The sequence below is a fragment of the Artemia franciscana genome, chromosome 15 (genome assembly GCF_032884065.1).
Source record: "Artemia franciscana chromosome 15, ASM3288406v1, whole genome shotgun sequence".
Classification (NCBI taxonomy): Eukaryota; Metazoa; Arthropoda; class Branchiopoda; order Anostraca; family Artemiidae; genus Artemia; species Artemia franciscana.
Window position 1 is genome coordinate 10,020,250 of NC_088877.1, and position 14,981 is coordinate 10,035,230.

The 14,981-nt window shown below is 33.3% G+C and overlaps 1 protein-coding gene across 3 annotated transcripts in view; it reads right to left on the reverse strand.

Annotated features, from left to right (window-relative positions):
* Nucleotides 1–3,127: 3,127 nt before the first annotated feature.
* The window catches only part of LOC136036028 (ubiquitin carboxyl-terminal hydrolase 33-like), a 95,759-nt gene continuing 83,905 nt past the window's right edge, over nucleotides 3,128–14,981 (reverse strand). For all 3 annotated transcript variants that reach the window (XM_065717956.1, XM_065717953.1, XM_065717955.1), the window contains exons 12-14: nucleotides 12,765–13,031; nucleotides 9,358–9,484; nucleotides 3,128–4,292 (exon numbers count right to left, since the gene is read on the reverse strand). In XM_065717956.1, coding sequence (XP_065574028.1) covers nucleotides 3,960–4,292; nucleotides 9,358–9,484; nucleotides 12,765–13,031 — 727 coding nt within the window. In that variant the 3' untranslated portion in view covers nucleotides 3,128–3,959. The remainder of the gene's footprint in view (nucleotides 4,293–9,357; nucleotides 9,485–12,764; nucleotides 13,032–14,981) is intronic.

Sequence of the window (14,981 nt, forward strand, 5' to 3'; positions counted from 1 at the left end):
GAAAAAATATTAACTTAGACATTATAAATAATAATTTAATTCAGTTACATAAATATTTAATTAATAACCAATTAATTAATTAACAGAACAACTAAAATAGTGTTAATTTCATGGTTTTTGTCGATTATCTTATTTATCCCAAACACTTTCTATTTCCATTAATGAGAAAAAAGAAGAAGAAAAAACAAAGAAAAAGAACCAAACAAAGAAGAAAAAGAAGAAGTAAAATTTAATTGTTTGTATTTTCACTCCTTGAATGCTCACATTAATATGGTTAGACAATAAATTACGGGGGAGAGAACACCAGACCTTAATTTAATCGAAAACATAAATCCTCAAATCGGACGATTTCTGTACCCACTCCTAATTGAAATGAAAAAATCTTTTTCAAACATAAACAAAAATCTAGCTTAAACAAAACATGAAATTCTTTTGTTTTGTAAAGCATTTGTGGCTTTTTCTTGTTTTTTTCTTAAGAAATTTTTTTCTCTTAATTTTAGTTTCGTTGATAAATGCTTCCAGATGTGAAGTAAAACATTCGTACTTTTTTTTTTATAAATTTTGTAGTGTAACGTTTTTTTGTTTTGTTTTTTATCTTTGACAGTATTAAAAAGTTACTTGTTAGGTTTCAATACTAAACGGAAAGGTAGCATGGTCTAAGAAATTATATATCTATACTATATAAATTATGCATATACTATATATAATATATATATATATATATATATATATATATATATATATATATATATATATATATATATATATATATACAGTTTATTGATATACAAATTAATATATTATACATATATTAAATTATATACCATACTAGATTGTATGTTATATTAAATTATACAGCTATAGCAACTTCAAAGGTTGAAAAAAGGAAATTATGGTATTTATACAGAGCAACACCCACAAAACTACAAATAGGCCATGGACCACATAGTCTACATAGCTTAATTACTTATTTTTACTAAGAACATCCACTGACAACAATTATTTTCATACTGACAATCTCCAAAACTTAACTGTTAACTCTTACGAAAAATAAAATAAAGAGTAAACAATCTAAGTATTATTGAAAATATATTATCTTTGTTTAATAACAAAAATAATACTTAATTTAGTTAACAAAATAAAGCATAAATAATCAGAGCATTATTGGAAATAAATTACCTTTATTTAGTTTTATGGGGTTGTAATTCTGTTTAGTCAAAATTTTTATTTGATATAAATTCTTTCAATGACACTTTCTCTTTATCATTTCTTAAAAATTAATGATCATTTTAAAATCTTTATGAATTAATTAATTAATTAATCATTAAAAATTTTATTTTATATAAATTTTCTTCAATGACAGAAGAAAACTTTATTTTTTTTCTGATCATTTCTTAAATTTTTGAATGAAAAAGTTAAAAAAAAACTATACAAACTGTGTGAAAAAAATTTGATATACTAAAAATAATATATGAATTAAAGGTCAAAATACAAAGATTATTAATCCAAAGGATCCCCTTTCAGCCAAATTTATCCAAAGAAGCCTCTTCCAGCAGAATTGGAAAATCATCGCTTAGAAATTCACATTTTCTTGCACACCCCCTATCAAATTTTCCAAAAGAGCCCCTTCCAGTGGAATTGAAAAATCAGTACCTACAAATGCCCCTTTTCTTTCACATCCCCTACAAGCCCCGTAGAACTCTGTAAAGGGTCGGAATAACCAATGGGTAAAACTAGGAAAAAGAGGATAATTAAACAGACCACGTACAACATTACATGAAAATGCCGCTAAATAAACATCTGATAGAATAATACAACACTGAAATTCCATTTCCCTCCCAAAAATACACATTTTAAAGAAATAAGGAATGTTTTGTACACCATATACAACACCCAAATTTTGAAGACATCTAAAATCAACCGTATTTATTCAGAAAGCATGCAACTTGTCTAAAATATACCCAAGAGGGAAGGTGTCAAGCTGCTATATCTACGCTTTTCCTATTTCTAGGGCTTAAAAAATTACATATATGACATGGTCTGTAGCCTACCCATCTAAATTGAAGAAAAAGATATTTTACCTTAATTTTGGGTTTTCGATGTATTTTTCAATGGCTTTTATGTTTGAAAAAGCAATTTCTTTTGTTGCAGTGGAAAATTAAGCCATATCAACGCCCCTCACTCCTTAAATTTAAGAACAGATTTGCTAATCCTTAAAACTTGGTATAGCAGGATTAAGGGAAGAAATGAGGTTCAAGACACTTTCCTTGTGTCTCATTTAAGACATACATCTGTTTTTTAAGGTTTACTGAGCATAACACAAAGATTATAGAATGTAATCAAAGGTCATTGCCCTTTAGAGAGGGAAAAAGAGGAGGAAGGCACTTCAGAAATCTTAGAAATCTTTAGGCCGTTGATTCAGTGCTGAAATATTCCTTTGCCTAACTCAATACTTTCCAAGACAGCAAGGAGCCCCTAGTCTAGAATTTTGCTAAGAAAGTTTGTCAAATGTAAACACGGGGATACGTTACTGCCATCTATATACCACCTACCCCAAAACATAAATCTTTAAATAGCATTTGAAACATACATTCAAAGCATAGATGTACCATTCATTTATTACCTGAATAGATACCAGACAATATAGAAATGCCATAGCAATACGCGAACAGGCAAATAACCGTCATAGAGCTGGCTAGAATAGTTAGTGCTCTTAGGGGATGCAAGATAGTAAAGAAAGCTCTGAAAAAAAACCCTTAGGGGTTGGTCCATAGTAAGACCGCATCCGGGTTTTTTGCTTGGAGGAGGTTATTTCTTTTGGGTTGTGGCGAGGCGGTTGGCTTACAGAAAAAAACATAAAAAAATTGTTAATAAGCATTTTGTTGCGTTTGTACTAGTCAGACAAACATTTCGGAGGGGTTTCGAGCCCCTTAGCCCCCCTCCTAAATACAGCCTTGATTCGTAGGAAAAATGGTATAGGGCTCGTTAGCCGAATACTCTTAGTAATTTACCTTAATATATTAAACGAGCAATAATTGTGGATGTGGAAGTTTGATGAAAAATGGAAAACATAGAAATAATTAAAAAACCAAGAGGAAGATGATTTTCAGTCAGCTGAAGACACAAAGCGAAAACACAAAAACATATATTTGTAAAATGAGAGCCACAGTTTTGTGATCCACTGAATAAAGGAGCGATCAATACTTGATAATCAATACTAGAAATCAATACTAGGATAGATACTTGAGTCGAGACCTCCGCTCTACCGTAATTCGTTAATGAAAATAAATGAAGAATAAAATATATACTGTGAAACCGATAGAATAAAACCAGTGAGCATTAGGGCGGGGGAACACGTACCTCAGTTTAAAAAGAAATTAAAAGATTATTTTTTTGGGGATAAATGTTGAATTTTACTATGGGTGGTAAGGTGATCAGGTGAAGAAGGCTGGGTTCTGGAGGTAGGGGTGGGGCTAGGGAGGTAAGGGTGGGTTAGGGAGGAAAGGGTGAGCAGGAGGGTAGGGTTGGGAGGAATGAAAGGGGGGAGGGAGAATTATGTATTAATGAGTAAGAGAGATTGGATTTGTTATTATAGGTAAGTAGATATGTGGACTTTCGCGCGAATACAAACCCTCATAGGTTTTCCCCAGCGCAAAAGTGTTGTATTGTATTTATTTATTTATGAATGCTGAAATAAGAATAAAAACTTGAACTTGAAACAATTGCCCAAGCGAAATTTTACATTTTGTTTGGTACATCTAACACAGTTTCTAACAAAGTATGTTATGTTGGACACTTTCTGCATAAAGAAGTCGTATTACAAAGACAACAACACAGAGTGAATCAAAAACCCCCCACACAGAGCCCCCAAAAAACCCCAACACAGAGTGAATCAAAAAACCCCTCTAAAAACAAACAACCTTGAATCAATCCAATTAAGAACAAAAATAAGTCACCAACTAATCAGCATTTTCACTATTTCTAAAACTAACACGCCCTAAGCTTTGCCACTCATCTGAACGTCTTTGTCTCTGCTTTGGAGGACTAGTCGCCGGTCGAATTCTCAACTCTGGTTCACCACCATATATCTCAACAAAGAATTTCCATACAGACTCACTTACTTGTAAGTGATTGCTTCCTCTACGCAAGAAATAATGATTATCTTTGAAAATCGCAATATGACGGTTATCAACTGGATTGGGGATACTATCTGTCCGAGAGCAAACGAAATTCTCCCAGTGTCGAAACCAATTCATCGACAACGCCATTACTGCTTCGGTGGGGTTGTTCGCCTAAAAGAACAGACTAATTTCAGGCCAAAAATAAATATCTGGAATAAAGATGGTCTGATTTGGAGGGTTCAGCATTAAAGGGAGCAAAGTCTAATTTAAAAAAGCCATACTTTGATATACCAGAAATTTAACGATCATTTAGTTGGTTGTTCGTCAAATAATTCAACAGTAGATGACGTGCTTCACAAACCTTGTTCTTTTTTATAGGAAAAGTGAGCTATCAATTTTTTCCTTGTTCTCAGCTATTAAGGGGAAATTTATCTTATTTCTAAGTAGAAACTTGACCTACAATACGTATCAATCAAACTCTCAACTATAAATTCAAATTCAAATCACCTATCTGGAGGTCTGTTCCAAAACTCAATTATCATCAATTATTTGTTGTTATTTTCCTTGGAAGATAACAGATGACAAAACTTTTAAATAGTTTGTGTTACTGTAAGTGAAGAATGAACAACAATTGTAGCCCCTTTTATATATTATAAGCATTTAAGGGCTAAATTTGTTGTTATCTGTAGTTTTAGACTGAAGGTAATAACCACAGCAAAAAGGTACATCATAAAGATTTCCAACTCATTATCTTTATTTTCTTCCAAAAATGTTCCCATATATGGATATTTCCAGCTTATGGACAAGGATTTTGCCAACTTCTCTATTAGGAGGGTTTTACACCAACTTCTCTATTAGGAGGGTTTTACAGACTTTTAATTATTTTTAGGTTACAACATGATATAAATCTTACATGGTTTGATAATTTAGCAAATTTGAGACCCTCACTCCACGATTATGACACTAGATCTTCTACAGAGATTAATACTTCGTTGGTTGTTTCATTCTGTTCGACATTTTCTATGGTACATAGGGGGTATAGAAGCCGGAATCATTTTGACCTTGACTTAAGTCTCCTGCTGGGCGCTGCTCAGCGTAGAGTGAAGTCTGCCTCCTCCATCCGCTTCGGCCCATGACGAGTATTTGCTTTTCGCCCTGTCTGATGTTTTCCATCGTCAAGAACTCGGACAGGCTGTCGGACCAACGTTTCTTCGGCCGGCCACGAGGTCACTTCCAACCGGCTTGGATAGGGTCGAATTCGTAGATCGTCTTTACGGGTAGATGTGGTGGCATTCGAAGCAGGCGCCCGAACCATCGTAAGGTTCGCTCGGCTGATTGAGTCGAAAACCGAGACTGCTTTGTGATCTGCAGAAGCTTCTCATTGCTGACGAAGTCGGACCATCATAGACCCTCGATCCTCCTCAGGCTCTTCGCATGAAATATGTCGATTTTCTTGAGGGTTGCAGCTGATGCTTGCCAGCTCCGTAAAGCATCACAGAGCCAACTAGAGCGTTGAAGATCCGCAGTTTCGTTGTACAACTGATGTTCGGTTTTCGCCAGAGGTGATGATTCAGTCTGTCCAAGACAGAAAACGCTTTGGATAATATCGCTTGCAGATCGGGGAGAAGTGAGCAATTTGAAGAAATTATGGAGCCCAGGTAGGTGAAGTCTTTAACAACCTCGATGCCAGTGGTGCTGTCCAGGCTAAGTGGAGAGTTAACAGTAGGAGAAGACGGGTCTATGGCCATAATTTTGTTTTTGTTCCAGTTTATGTGCAGTCCTACTTTGGCAGCCTCTTCTCGTAGAATTCGGAGCGCTTCCAGTAGCTGCTCCACGGAGTCCACCAGAATGGCCAAGTCATAGGCAAAATCAACATCTGTGATGGCACGATCTCCAAATTTGAGCCCAAGGCTGAGACGTGAAGTGGTTTTTGTCATAATATAATCTACGATGACATTGAAGAGCTCTGGGGCAACTGCACATCCTTGGCACACCCCTGTCACATCCTTGGTACACCCCTGTCGTGATTAAATTTCGTAATTTTGACCAGGATATAACAAAATATTAGTGACATTTCTTTGTTTAAAAGTGCAATTAAATAAGTTTGAAAATTACCTATTTTCTTTTGGAGGAGTATTTTTTAGAAAAAAAGTTTTTTTTCAAAATTAGGAACTTGGACCTCTTGGGGTTGAATTAAAATAGAACATTTGATGGAGTTTCATGTAATAAGGTCGGTGGTGCCGATCATATATTGTGTTGTAAACTGGCTGTTACTTTTTGTTTTAGTTTAGAATATTTTTTGCCCCCCCCCCCCCGCTTCACTCAAGTTTTCTACGTCTAGGGTGGCCGTTCAACTGTAGTAGTTATTTGTCTGTTATAATAAATTTTTCTCTCTTATGTTGCTATATGCTGCCTGCTAAAATCAAGCTTATTCTGAACGTTTGATTTTTTCAAAAGAAATTCAAGAGATTTAAAAGTAACTGATGAAACATTAATAAATTTTTCTGCGATTACTTACCAGCTTTAATCCAATAATCGTTGATTTTTATAATTTTTTTGAAATAAGCACGAATCAAACATTTGAATAAATTGATGATCTACTAAATTACAACACTGTCTTCAAGTTTCAGGAGCCCAGGAAGTGAAGGGTTTTTCTCTTCTCTTTTCTTTTTTAATTTTTCTCTTATTTTATGATATTATATATGTTTAAGGAATTTATATACCACTAATACAGCACTATCAAAGATTTTTGGCACACCAAATACTCCACCCCTAGTTTGATATTGCAGGATATGCCAGGTGAAAATCTATATGATATACAATTCGATAATTAATGATGATTGAATTTATAATTTAATCAATAAAATTCAGTAAAAGGTAATCAATAAGCATTAATGGTATTTTATTTCTGGAAGCATTTACTTAAAAAGTTTGTGTATCTTAAACTTGCACCAATTTAACACTGAACCCTCAATTTGGCCACAAAAAAAAACAAAAAACATATAATCACAAAAAGAAATACTAAGTCATATATAAAATAGAGCTATTCAGTAACAAAAAAGCTAAAAAAAAAGATTTAAAAAGAGAAAAGCATTCTCTTGAAAAAGAAATCGGTACTCGATTTAGATCTTACAGAATAATTACAGAGTTTAAAGTTATGAAATGGGACAAAAAAAATTGGAACTCTAAAAGTTTAATAATCTATAAGTTCAACCACAGTAGGCCAGTAAATTCTACCAGGCTGAACGCCAGATAGAGTTTACAATATGTTTCTTTTTAACCATAAAAAAGAAGAAGAATAAGGAGTACATGAAAAAGCAAAATCCACAAAGGAAAAAAAAAACAACAAAATAATTCAACATATTTCGCAAAAGGAATATTGAAAAAGAAATAGAGGAATATTTCGCAAAAAGAAAATGGAAAATTGCAGCTGACCAATTGCACTAGACTTTCTTTCCATCTTTCACTATTTCATCTTCGCTAATATCTTTCACTATTTAGGTTATTTCAAATAACACGCTTCTTAAAAGACATAAATTGAAGACATAAATAAAAGACATAAATCGGATTAAAATCCGAACCGAGATTTTAAATATAAACAAAAAATGAAATAAAAAAATTGCAACCTACTTCTGCATAATATAGACCTACGCATTATGAAAAAAAATGTTACTATGATAATGAAAATAACTAAGAATATCAAAATAAAAATAACCTTAAAAATAAAAATAATAATAAAATTAACAATGAATAATAAAAATTAATCACTAAGCAAGACAAACAACAGAGCTATTCAAGAACAAAAATTAGAAAAAAACATTGTAAATCAGTTTATCATTATTGATTCAAATATTACTTTTATATAATAAGTTTTATATAATTTTCAAAAATATAAATTAGTAGGGAGCAACTCACCTCAATAGCAAGCGATAATCTAAATCACAGAATTTTCAAAACAATAGATACATCAAAAGAGTTGAGCTTTTTTTTTGCTGATTCCAAATATACAAAGTTAATTAAGATTAATGTTATCCATCCAAAATTACGAGCCTCATCAAAGTTTCCCAATTTTTGAAAAAGCGAAGAGAAACTAATAAAAAAAAACGCCATGAAAATCACACCATCAGGTTCAGCATATCAGAGAACACTGCTGTACGGATTTCAAGCTCCTTTAAACAAACTTTTGGAATTTTGCATTGTATTTGCCAGGAAAAAAAGATCACGGATGCATGTTTGTTTGTTTTTCCCAGGAGTCATTGTATAAAACCAGTGGCCCTAGAATATCGGGAGAGGGCTCACTTGATCGGATGTGTTCTTTTTAAGTAACCAAAAAGACCTGAGGGCAACTAGCCCCCCTCCCACACCCATTTTTCCCAAAGACATCCAATCAAAATTTTGCGATAGCCCTTTGATTCAGCATAATTGAAATGTCCAACAACTATGCCTTCGGGGATGATTTGATCCCCCATAAACCCTGGACAAAGATCTGTAAGTTACGCAATTTTCACATCCTTCACATGTAGTACTCTTACTGGGAAACTTGCGAGGGGGGTATTTTTTGCAGGGAGGGAGGATTTTTTACGGGACAAATTTTCCGTGGGGAATTTTCCAGAAGAAATTTAAATAGGAGGGGGGAAAGATTTCATGGCATGATTTCAAAAACAGTTAGAGATTAAATAAACAAGTTTCATTTTTTCAAATGAAATTATTTTTCAACTAACATTGAAACTAAAATCAAACATAGTCTACGCATACGAGGGGTGCCTCTATCTCAACCATCCAGCTTTACACAAAAATTTGACTTTTGTCACAGTTCTTTAAGAAAGACTGTTCAAACACACTGGCCGTAAAATTTATATGAGAAATCTTTTTCAAGAAATTTCAAGACTTTAGCAGAAAGATAAAGAAAAATGAAGCTATAATGATTGCTATATCTACAAAAATACATAATATTTTAATAAATAATATAAAAAATTTACATTTTCAAATAGAAAATGATGTCATATTGGGTACAAAACGTAATATTTAAATAAATACCAATTTTTGAAAAAAAACTCCATCTTCATATACAAGATGATGTCATATTGGGTATAATGTCATATTTCTTTGCTGCCTGATTCCTCGAAGTTCGTTTTTTTTAGTAAAGAGCATGGTGGGAGGAGCTATTTAACAGAAAACATAGAGGAACATATACAATGTAAAACATAAACAGAGTGAAATGGGGGTTTCGGCTTACCGAACTCGACTTAGCAAGCTTTTGATACTCTTCTAATTCTCTTCTTCGTCTGATTTCTAAGTGTTCTTGCTCGATTCGGCACAACCCACATTCCGACAGAGCATTACAAGGTGGCCCCCCACCAAACCTAGAACAAGTGAACGTAAATAAATTCATTTACTTATTAAAGTAAATGAATTACAATTGTTGTTGCTTTGTTGTAAAAAATAAATAAAAAAACAAACAGCGAAGTTATTACTATTATAAAAAGAGAAGAGAAATACAAAGAGGATAGCATAGAAATGGAACATAAATAGAAAACAGAGATAGGGATTATTAAAACATAATGGAAAAGGACATAGAAACATATAGACATAGAAAAACAGAGATGGGGAATTGTTAAAACATAATAGAAAAAGAAATAGAAATATGATAGTATAGAGATTCAATATAAATAGAAAAACAGATATAGGAAATTAAAAAAATTCAATGGACAAAGGTAATAGAAGTAAGATAGTATAGAAATAGAATATAAATAGAAAAATAGATATAGGGGTTAATAAAGGAAAAATAGCGATTATTAAAACGTAATAGAAAAGGAAATAGAAACAGGATAAAATAAAAATAGAATATAAATAGAAAAACAGACATAGGGAATTATCAAAATTTAATGAACAAAGGGAATAGAAGTAGGATAATATAGCAATAGAATATAAATAGAAAAACAGGGATAGGGAATTATCAAAATATAATTCAAAAAGGAAATAGAAATAGGATAGTATAGAAATATAACCTAGATAGAAAGACAGAAATAGGAAAATATTAAAACATAATGGAAAAAGGAAACAGAAATGGGAAAAACGAATAGAGATAGAATAGTATAGAAAAATAATATAAATAGAAAAACGGAGATGGAGGATTACTAAATCAAAATGAAAAAAAAATAGAAATAGGATATAAATAGAGAAAGTCATAGGGAATCATTAGAACACAACGAAAAAAAGGAATAGAAATAGAATAAAAACAGAAAAACAGCGATAGTTAATGAATAAAACATAACAAAAAAGGGAATAGAAATTGGATAATATAGAAATATAATAAAATAAAAAACAGCGATTGGGAATTATTAAAACGTAATAAAAAGGGAAACAGAAATAGTGGAGTATAGAAATAGAAAACCAGAGATAAGGAATTATTAAAAAATAACGAGGAAACGTAAATCACTAAGGATATCACGCTTCAAATTGACAGAAATCATCCCTAATGACAAAAATAAGGCCTAAAATAAATAATAATTAAAATAAATTAATATCAAAACTGAAATACCTACGACTAAGAGAGGGGCAGCTACCCTTATCAACCCCCCATAAAGCAATTGTGCCACTTACACTTTATACAATAAAAAGCCATTATTAACACTATGTTCTTATTAAAATATAAAAAAATTCAAAATGCTAAAAAAAGTGAAACAATTAGCATATATTTACAGTAACTGCATACATTACGAATACTCGAGGTAGTCTTTTTTAAAAGAGAAGATATGTTTCAAGTTTTTCAACAAGAAAAATTCAGAAGCACTTCCAGGTAAAATGTAGTTTTTTAGATATTTAAGATACGACAAAAAACATTGTTCACGCTACTAGCTCCAATTTCCAACTACCTTTGTATTGAAGCAACAGTCCCGTGTGGCCTGGATGTCATAGTAATAATACTAATAACAACTCCATCTATAAATAAAAAAGAGAAAAATGAATTTTGGAACTAAGATAAACGGTAGCATTCTTTTCTATGGCTTCTTCTGAAGAATACACTGCACTAGCACAATTCTTACTTTATAATATGCAGAAAATTTATGTTATACGAATTTTCTGGGTAGCTTTCACTTTAGCAATCTTGGGTAGCAATTGTGTTCTTTTCCTGTGTTCCCATGTATTAAACGCCATCTATTATGAAATATTAGACCATCTATTTCTTTGTTAAAAGAATCCAAATAACATAAATTTCCTAAACATTATAAAGTTTCGATGGACGAGTACACGGTTCTCGTCCCAGAGGTCGCCCTCCAAAGACTAAGTAAAAGTAAGTAAGTGAGATGACACTAGACCCTTAAGGTCCAAACCGGTGGTGCTTATCTCCGTTTCTTGGCCCTTCAGCCAGGAAGTGCAATAGGGGGTTGGGGGCCAACCATCCTGTGCTTTGGCAAACCCTTTCTGCTTACCTTTCTCCAGGTACCCATTCAGAGCTGGGAGGACTCATGCTGAGCTAACAGTCACGTCACTTACCCCCTTCCCAAACCAAATAACCGACCACGCCTGGTATTGAACCTGTGCCCCATGGACAAGAGAATTCTCAAACCAGCGCGCCAGCCACTTAGCCCTCCAAAGAGATAAAAACGAAACTTTTCACCCTATAACCTGCCACAACTCCTCCGCCTGGAAAACAACAGAAGCACCTACAGGAGGCATAACAATGAACTGGTTAAAAAAGAGGCCCCAAAACGACCTTCGAGGACGGACGGAACTTAAGTCAAGTCAGGCATGTATAAAGTAAGAATTTTGGGACTATCCTCCGCAAGAGGTCATTGGTAAGAATGCTAACACAAGTTAGGTACCGAATAAGGTAGGGAAACACGAACAAAATAATACAATGGAACTTGATTATTTGTACGTTATATTTCGTGGCGTCAATTTACGTTAATACATAGGGTAAAATGCATTTTCCGAAATCTAGGAGGGGAGGGGCTATTTTTCTGTTTTCCTAAATTTTTCAAAAAACACCAAAAAAGAAATTTTTCAAATACACCACGAAAGTAAAGTATTTTTCATAATCTGGTAGGGGATTTAAAAAATATAGGAGGCTATCACCCCTCTCCCAAGTTCAATGGTTACAAGTTTATCATCATTGATAGTAACCAAATGAGGTGCTCAGGCCACAGCACAGTAGCCCTAGCCCTCTATAGATTTTCGTATACTTTCAACCCTTACAAGGCTCCGATTGCAAAAAGATACCCTCAGAAAGGATCCACCTTTCTAATTAAAGTTTCTGTGGACCATAAGTGTAGTAAGCATCAAGGATCCGTCCTTGAACGACCTTCATTCAAATGATATTTATATTATCCCTTGCGGGTTCTGAAAACCCTTGCTGCCCTTTAAACCATAGGGTCGCTCAGCTATTCTGACAACGCTTTTTTTTTAGCATTTAATGAAACTGATACAACCAGTCAAACGAAAGGAAACCGGAAAAGATTTACTCATTCCTCAGTAAAGTATCCTTCAATATCCACTATCACGGGACAGTTTTCATCTCTATGACTTTATGTTTTTACAAATTAAACAACTTTTTAACTTAGCAATACTTAACACAACTTAAATTGACAAATAATTAAGCGAATTTCTGGTAAGAATAGTTCAGAATGACCTGACTGTTACCTAGAATGCAAATGCTCCCAAGTGTTTTCCGTCATAGTTGAAATCAGTTCTGAAACTCGAGGCACAATTTTTGGATGAATACCTCCGTGTTTACAGAGAAAGTCAGTGTTGTCAATAGGCCCCGGTTCTGCGAAATGTTTGAGCTTATTCAACCACTGTCGGGAAATAAAAAACTGAACAAGGCCAGGATTTGGTTTTCTCGAAGGCATCTGTGAAAGCACTTGATTCAAAGAAGCCAACTCAGCACACGTGTTTGCACAGGATTTCCTAAGAAAAAAAAAAGGAAATGAGACCGATTATAACTGTTTGCTTGATATGGAGGTGAGACGATACATAACTAACCGAACACTGAATATAAGAAAAAAATGACATTAATTCATTTTATTGCTCTGAAAAAAGCTCTTTGTAAATTTCTAGTTCATAAAGCCATTTAATCCAGCTACAGCTATACGAGCTAATCGATTAATCCAATTCATTCTTCGTGACCTTTTTTTTTCAAGGTCTGAAAAATACATATTTGTAGCTAACTTACGATTTGTGTTGGGTTAATTGATTGCTATTTGGTCTCGAACGTCTTAGTTCTCGAATATTGCAGAGGAAAGGAACCCAGTGTTTAATTATAAACTTTTGCTTTGGTGCTGTTTTAAATTATTACCATCAGTGCTGGGAGGTTTGTATTATAATGTGAGTTGTTCTTATTTATTTATTGTCGTTTTTTCTTTTTTGTGCGTTTAGTTGTCGTGGTTTCATTCATTTTTTGTGTGTGTTATGTTTTAAAAAACATTTTTTTCTTCTTTTTGTCGTTTGTAATTTTTTTTCAGTTGAAAAAGGCTCCCGGACGTGGGGATGAATTATTCGTAATATTTTAAATTTTTAGTTAAAGTGTAGTTTTGTTTTTATATTTATTTTTGTTCACTGCTTTGTCGAAATTAAAACCCGTTTTCTCTATGTTTAATTTTTTGTAAAAGTGACAGAACACAGAAGAAATAAAACTATGACTTTAATCCATTTATTACCCTAAAAAAATAGCTTTGTCAATTTATAGTCTAGAAAGTCGGTTAATCTAGAGGTCAAATTTGTTTTTTTATTACCAATTTTTTCAAAGCCTATAAAATATACATTTGTTGCTGACCTTCGTTTTGTGTTGGTTTTATTGATTGCTATTTGGTCTCAAATGCATAATTCCAAATCTATGTTCTTTCAGCGCTAACAAACTGCAACAAAAAGTGTGCTGGGGTAAAATAGAATCATAGACATAAAACAATCTCCTTAAAATCTTAGTTTGGTTGAATTAGTAAAAAAATTCTATATACAGCCATAAGACTAAAACTAACCAACTGACTTCAGATAGTAATCAATATTTGATCTACAGACCATTTTTGCAAATCTACTTTGGATAATAAGCTTGATTCAAGAATTTAACCTACTGATCTTCCTTCGTGCCTGAATTCAGATCTGCTAATCTGGCACCTTACTGTGTAGTTTATCTCGTCCCAAAATTTCAGTTAAGATTTTCATAAGCCCTTCATGCCAATATGAAAACATTCTTGACAAACTTTGTTAAACACCAATCGGCGTAACAGTTGGGGCGTTCTGTATTTCTGCGGTGTGTGTTTCATTTTTGATGATTATTTTCGGGACGATCAGTGGTTTTGTTTGTGGTTGATGTTTTAGCAGACTTTAAATACCATAAGGCACGATGATAACAAGACAAAGATGACATTGATGTTGATCATTGATGAGTCGATCAGGTACCCACCTTACTGATTAGTTTATCTTGTTTCTAGATTTACAGCTAGGATTTAATAGGCCCTTTTTGTCAATTTGCAAACATATTCGACAACCTTTTTTAACTTAAACCGACGAGTTAACTAGCAAGTTCATTTTTCTTCAGTGGGTGTTTTGCTTTCGATGATAATTCCCAGGAATATCAGAGGTTTTATCTTCAGGTGGTTGATTTAGGAGACTTTAAATACCAAAAAGCCAAGATAACATGGCACAGATTACTTTGACAAATTGGTCATTGACGAGGCGATGATGATACAGACGAATTGTCCCTAAATATCCATAGGTGCAAGTAAGCTTAAAACCTTCTTCTAATAATCTTCAATCAGCAGTCATTCAGGCAAAAAACCATTATTGTAGGGGTTTGCAGGGTATCTTCGGTTACCACCAATCGTGGTTGCAGCGGCAGTTGCAACCGAGTAAAGAACGAAG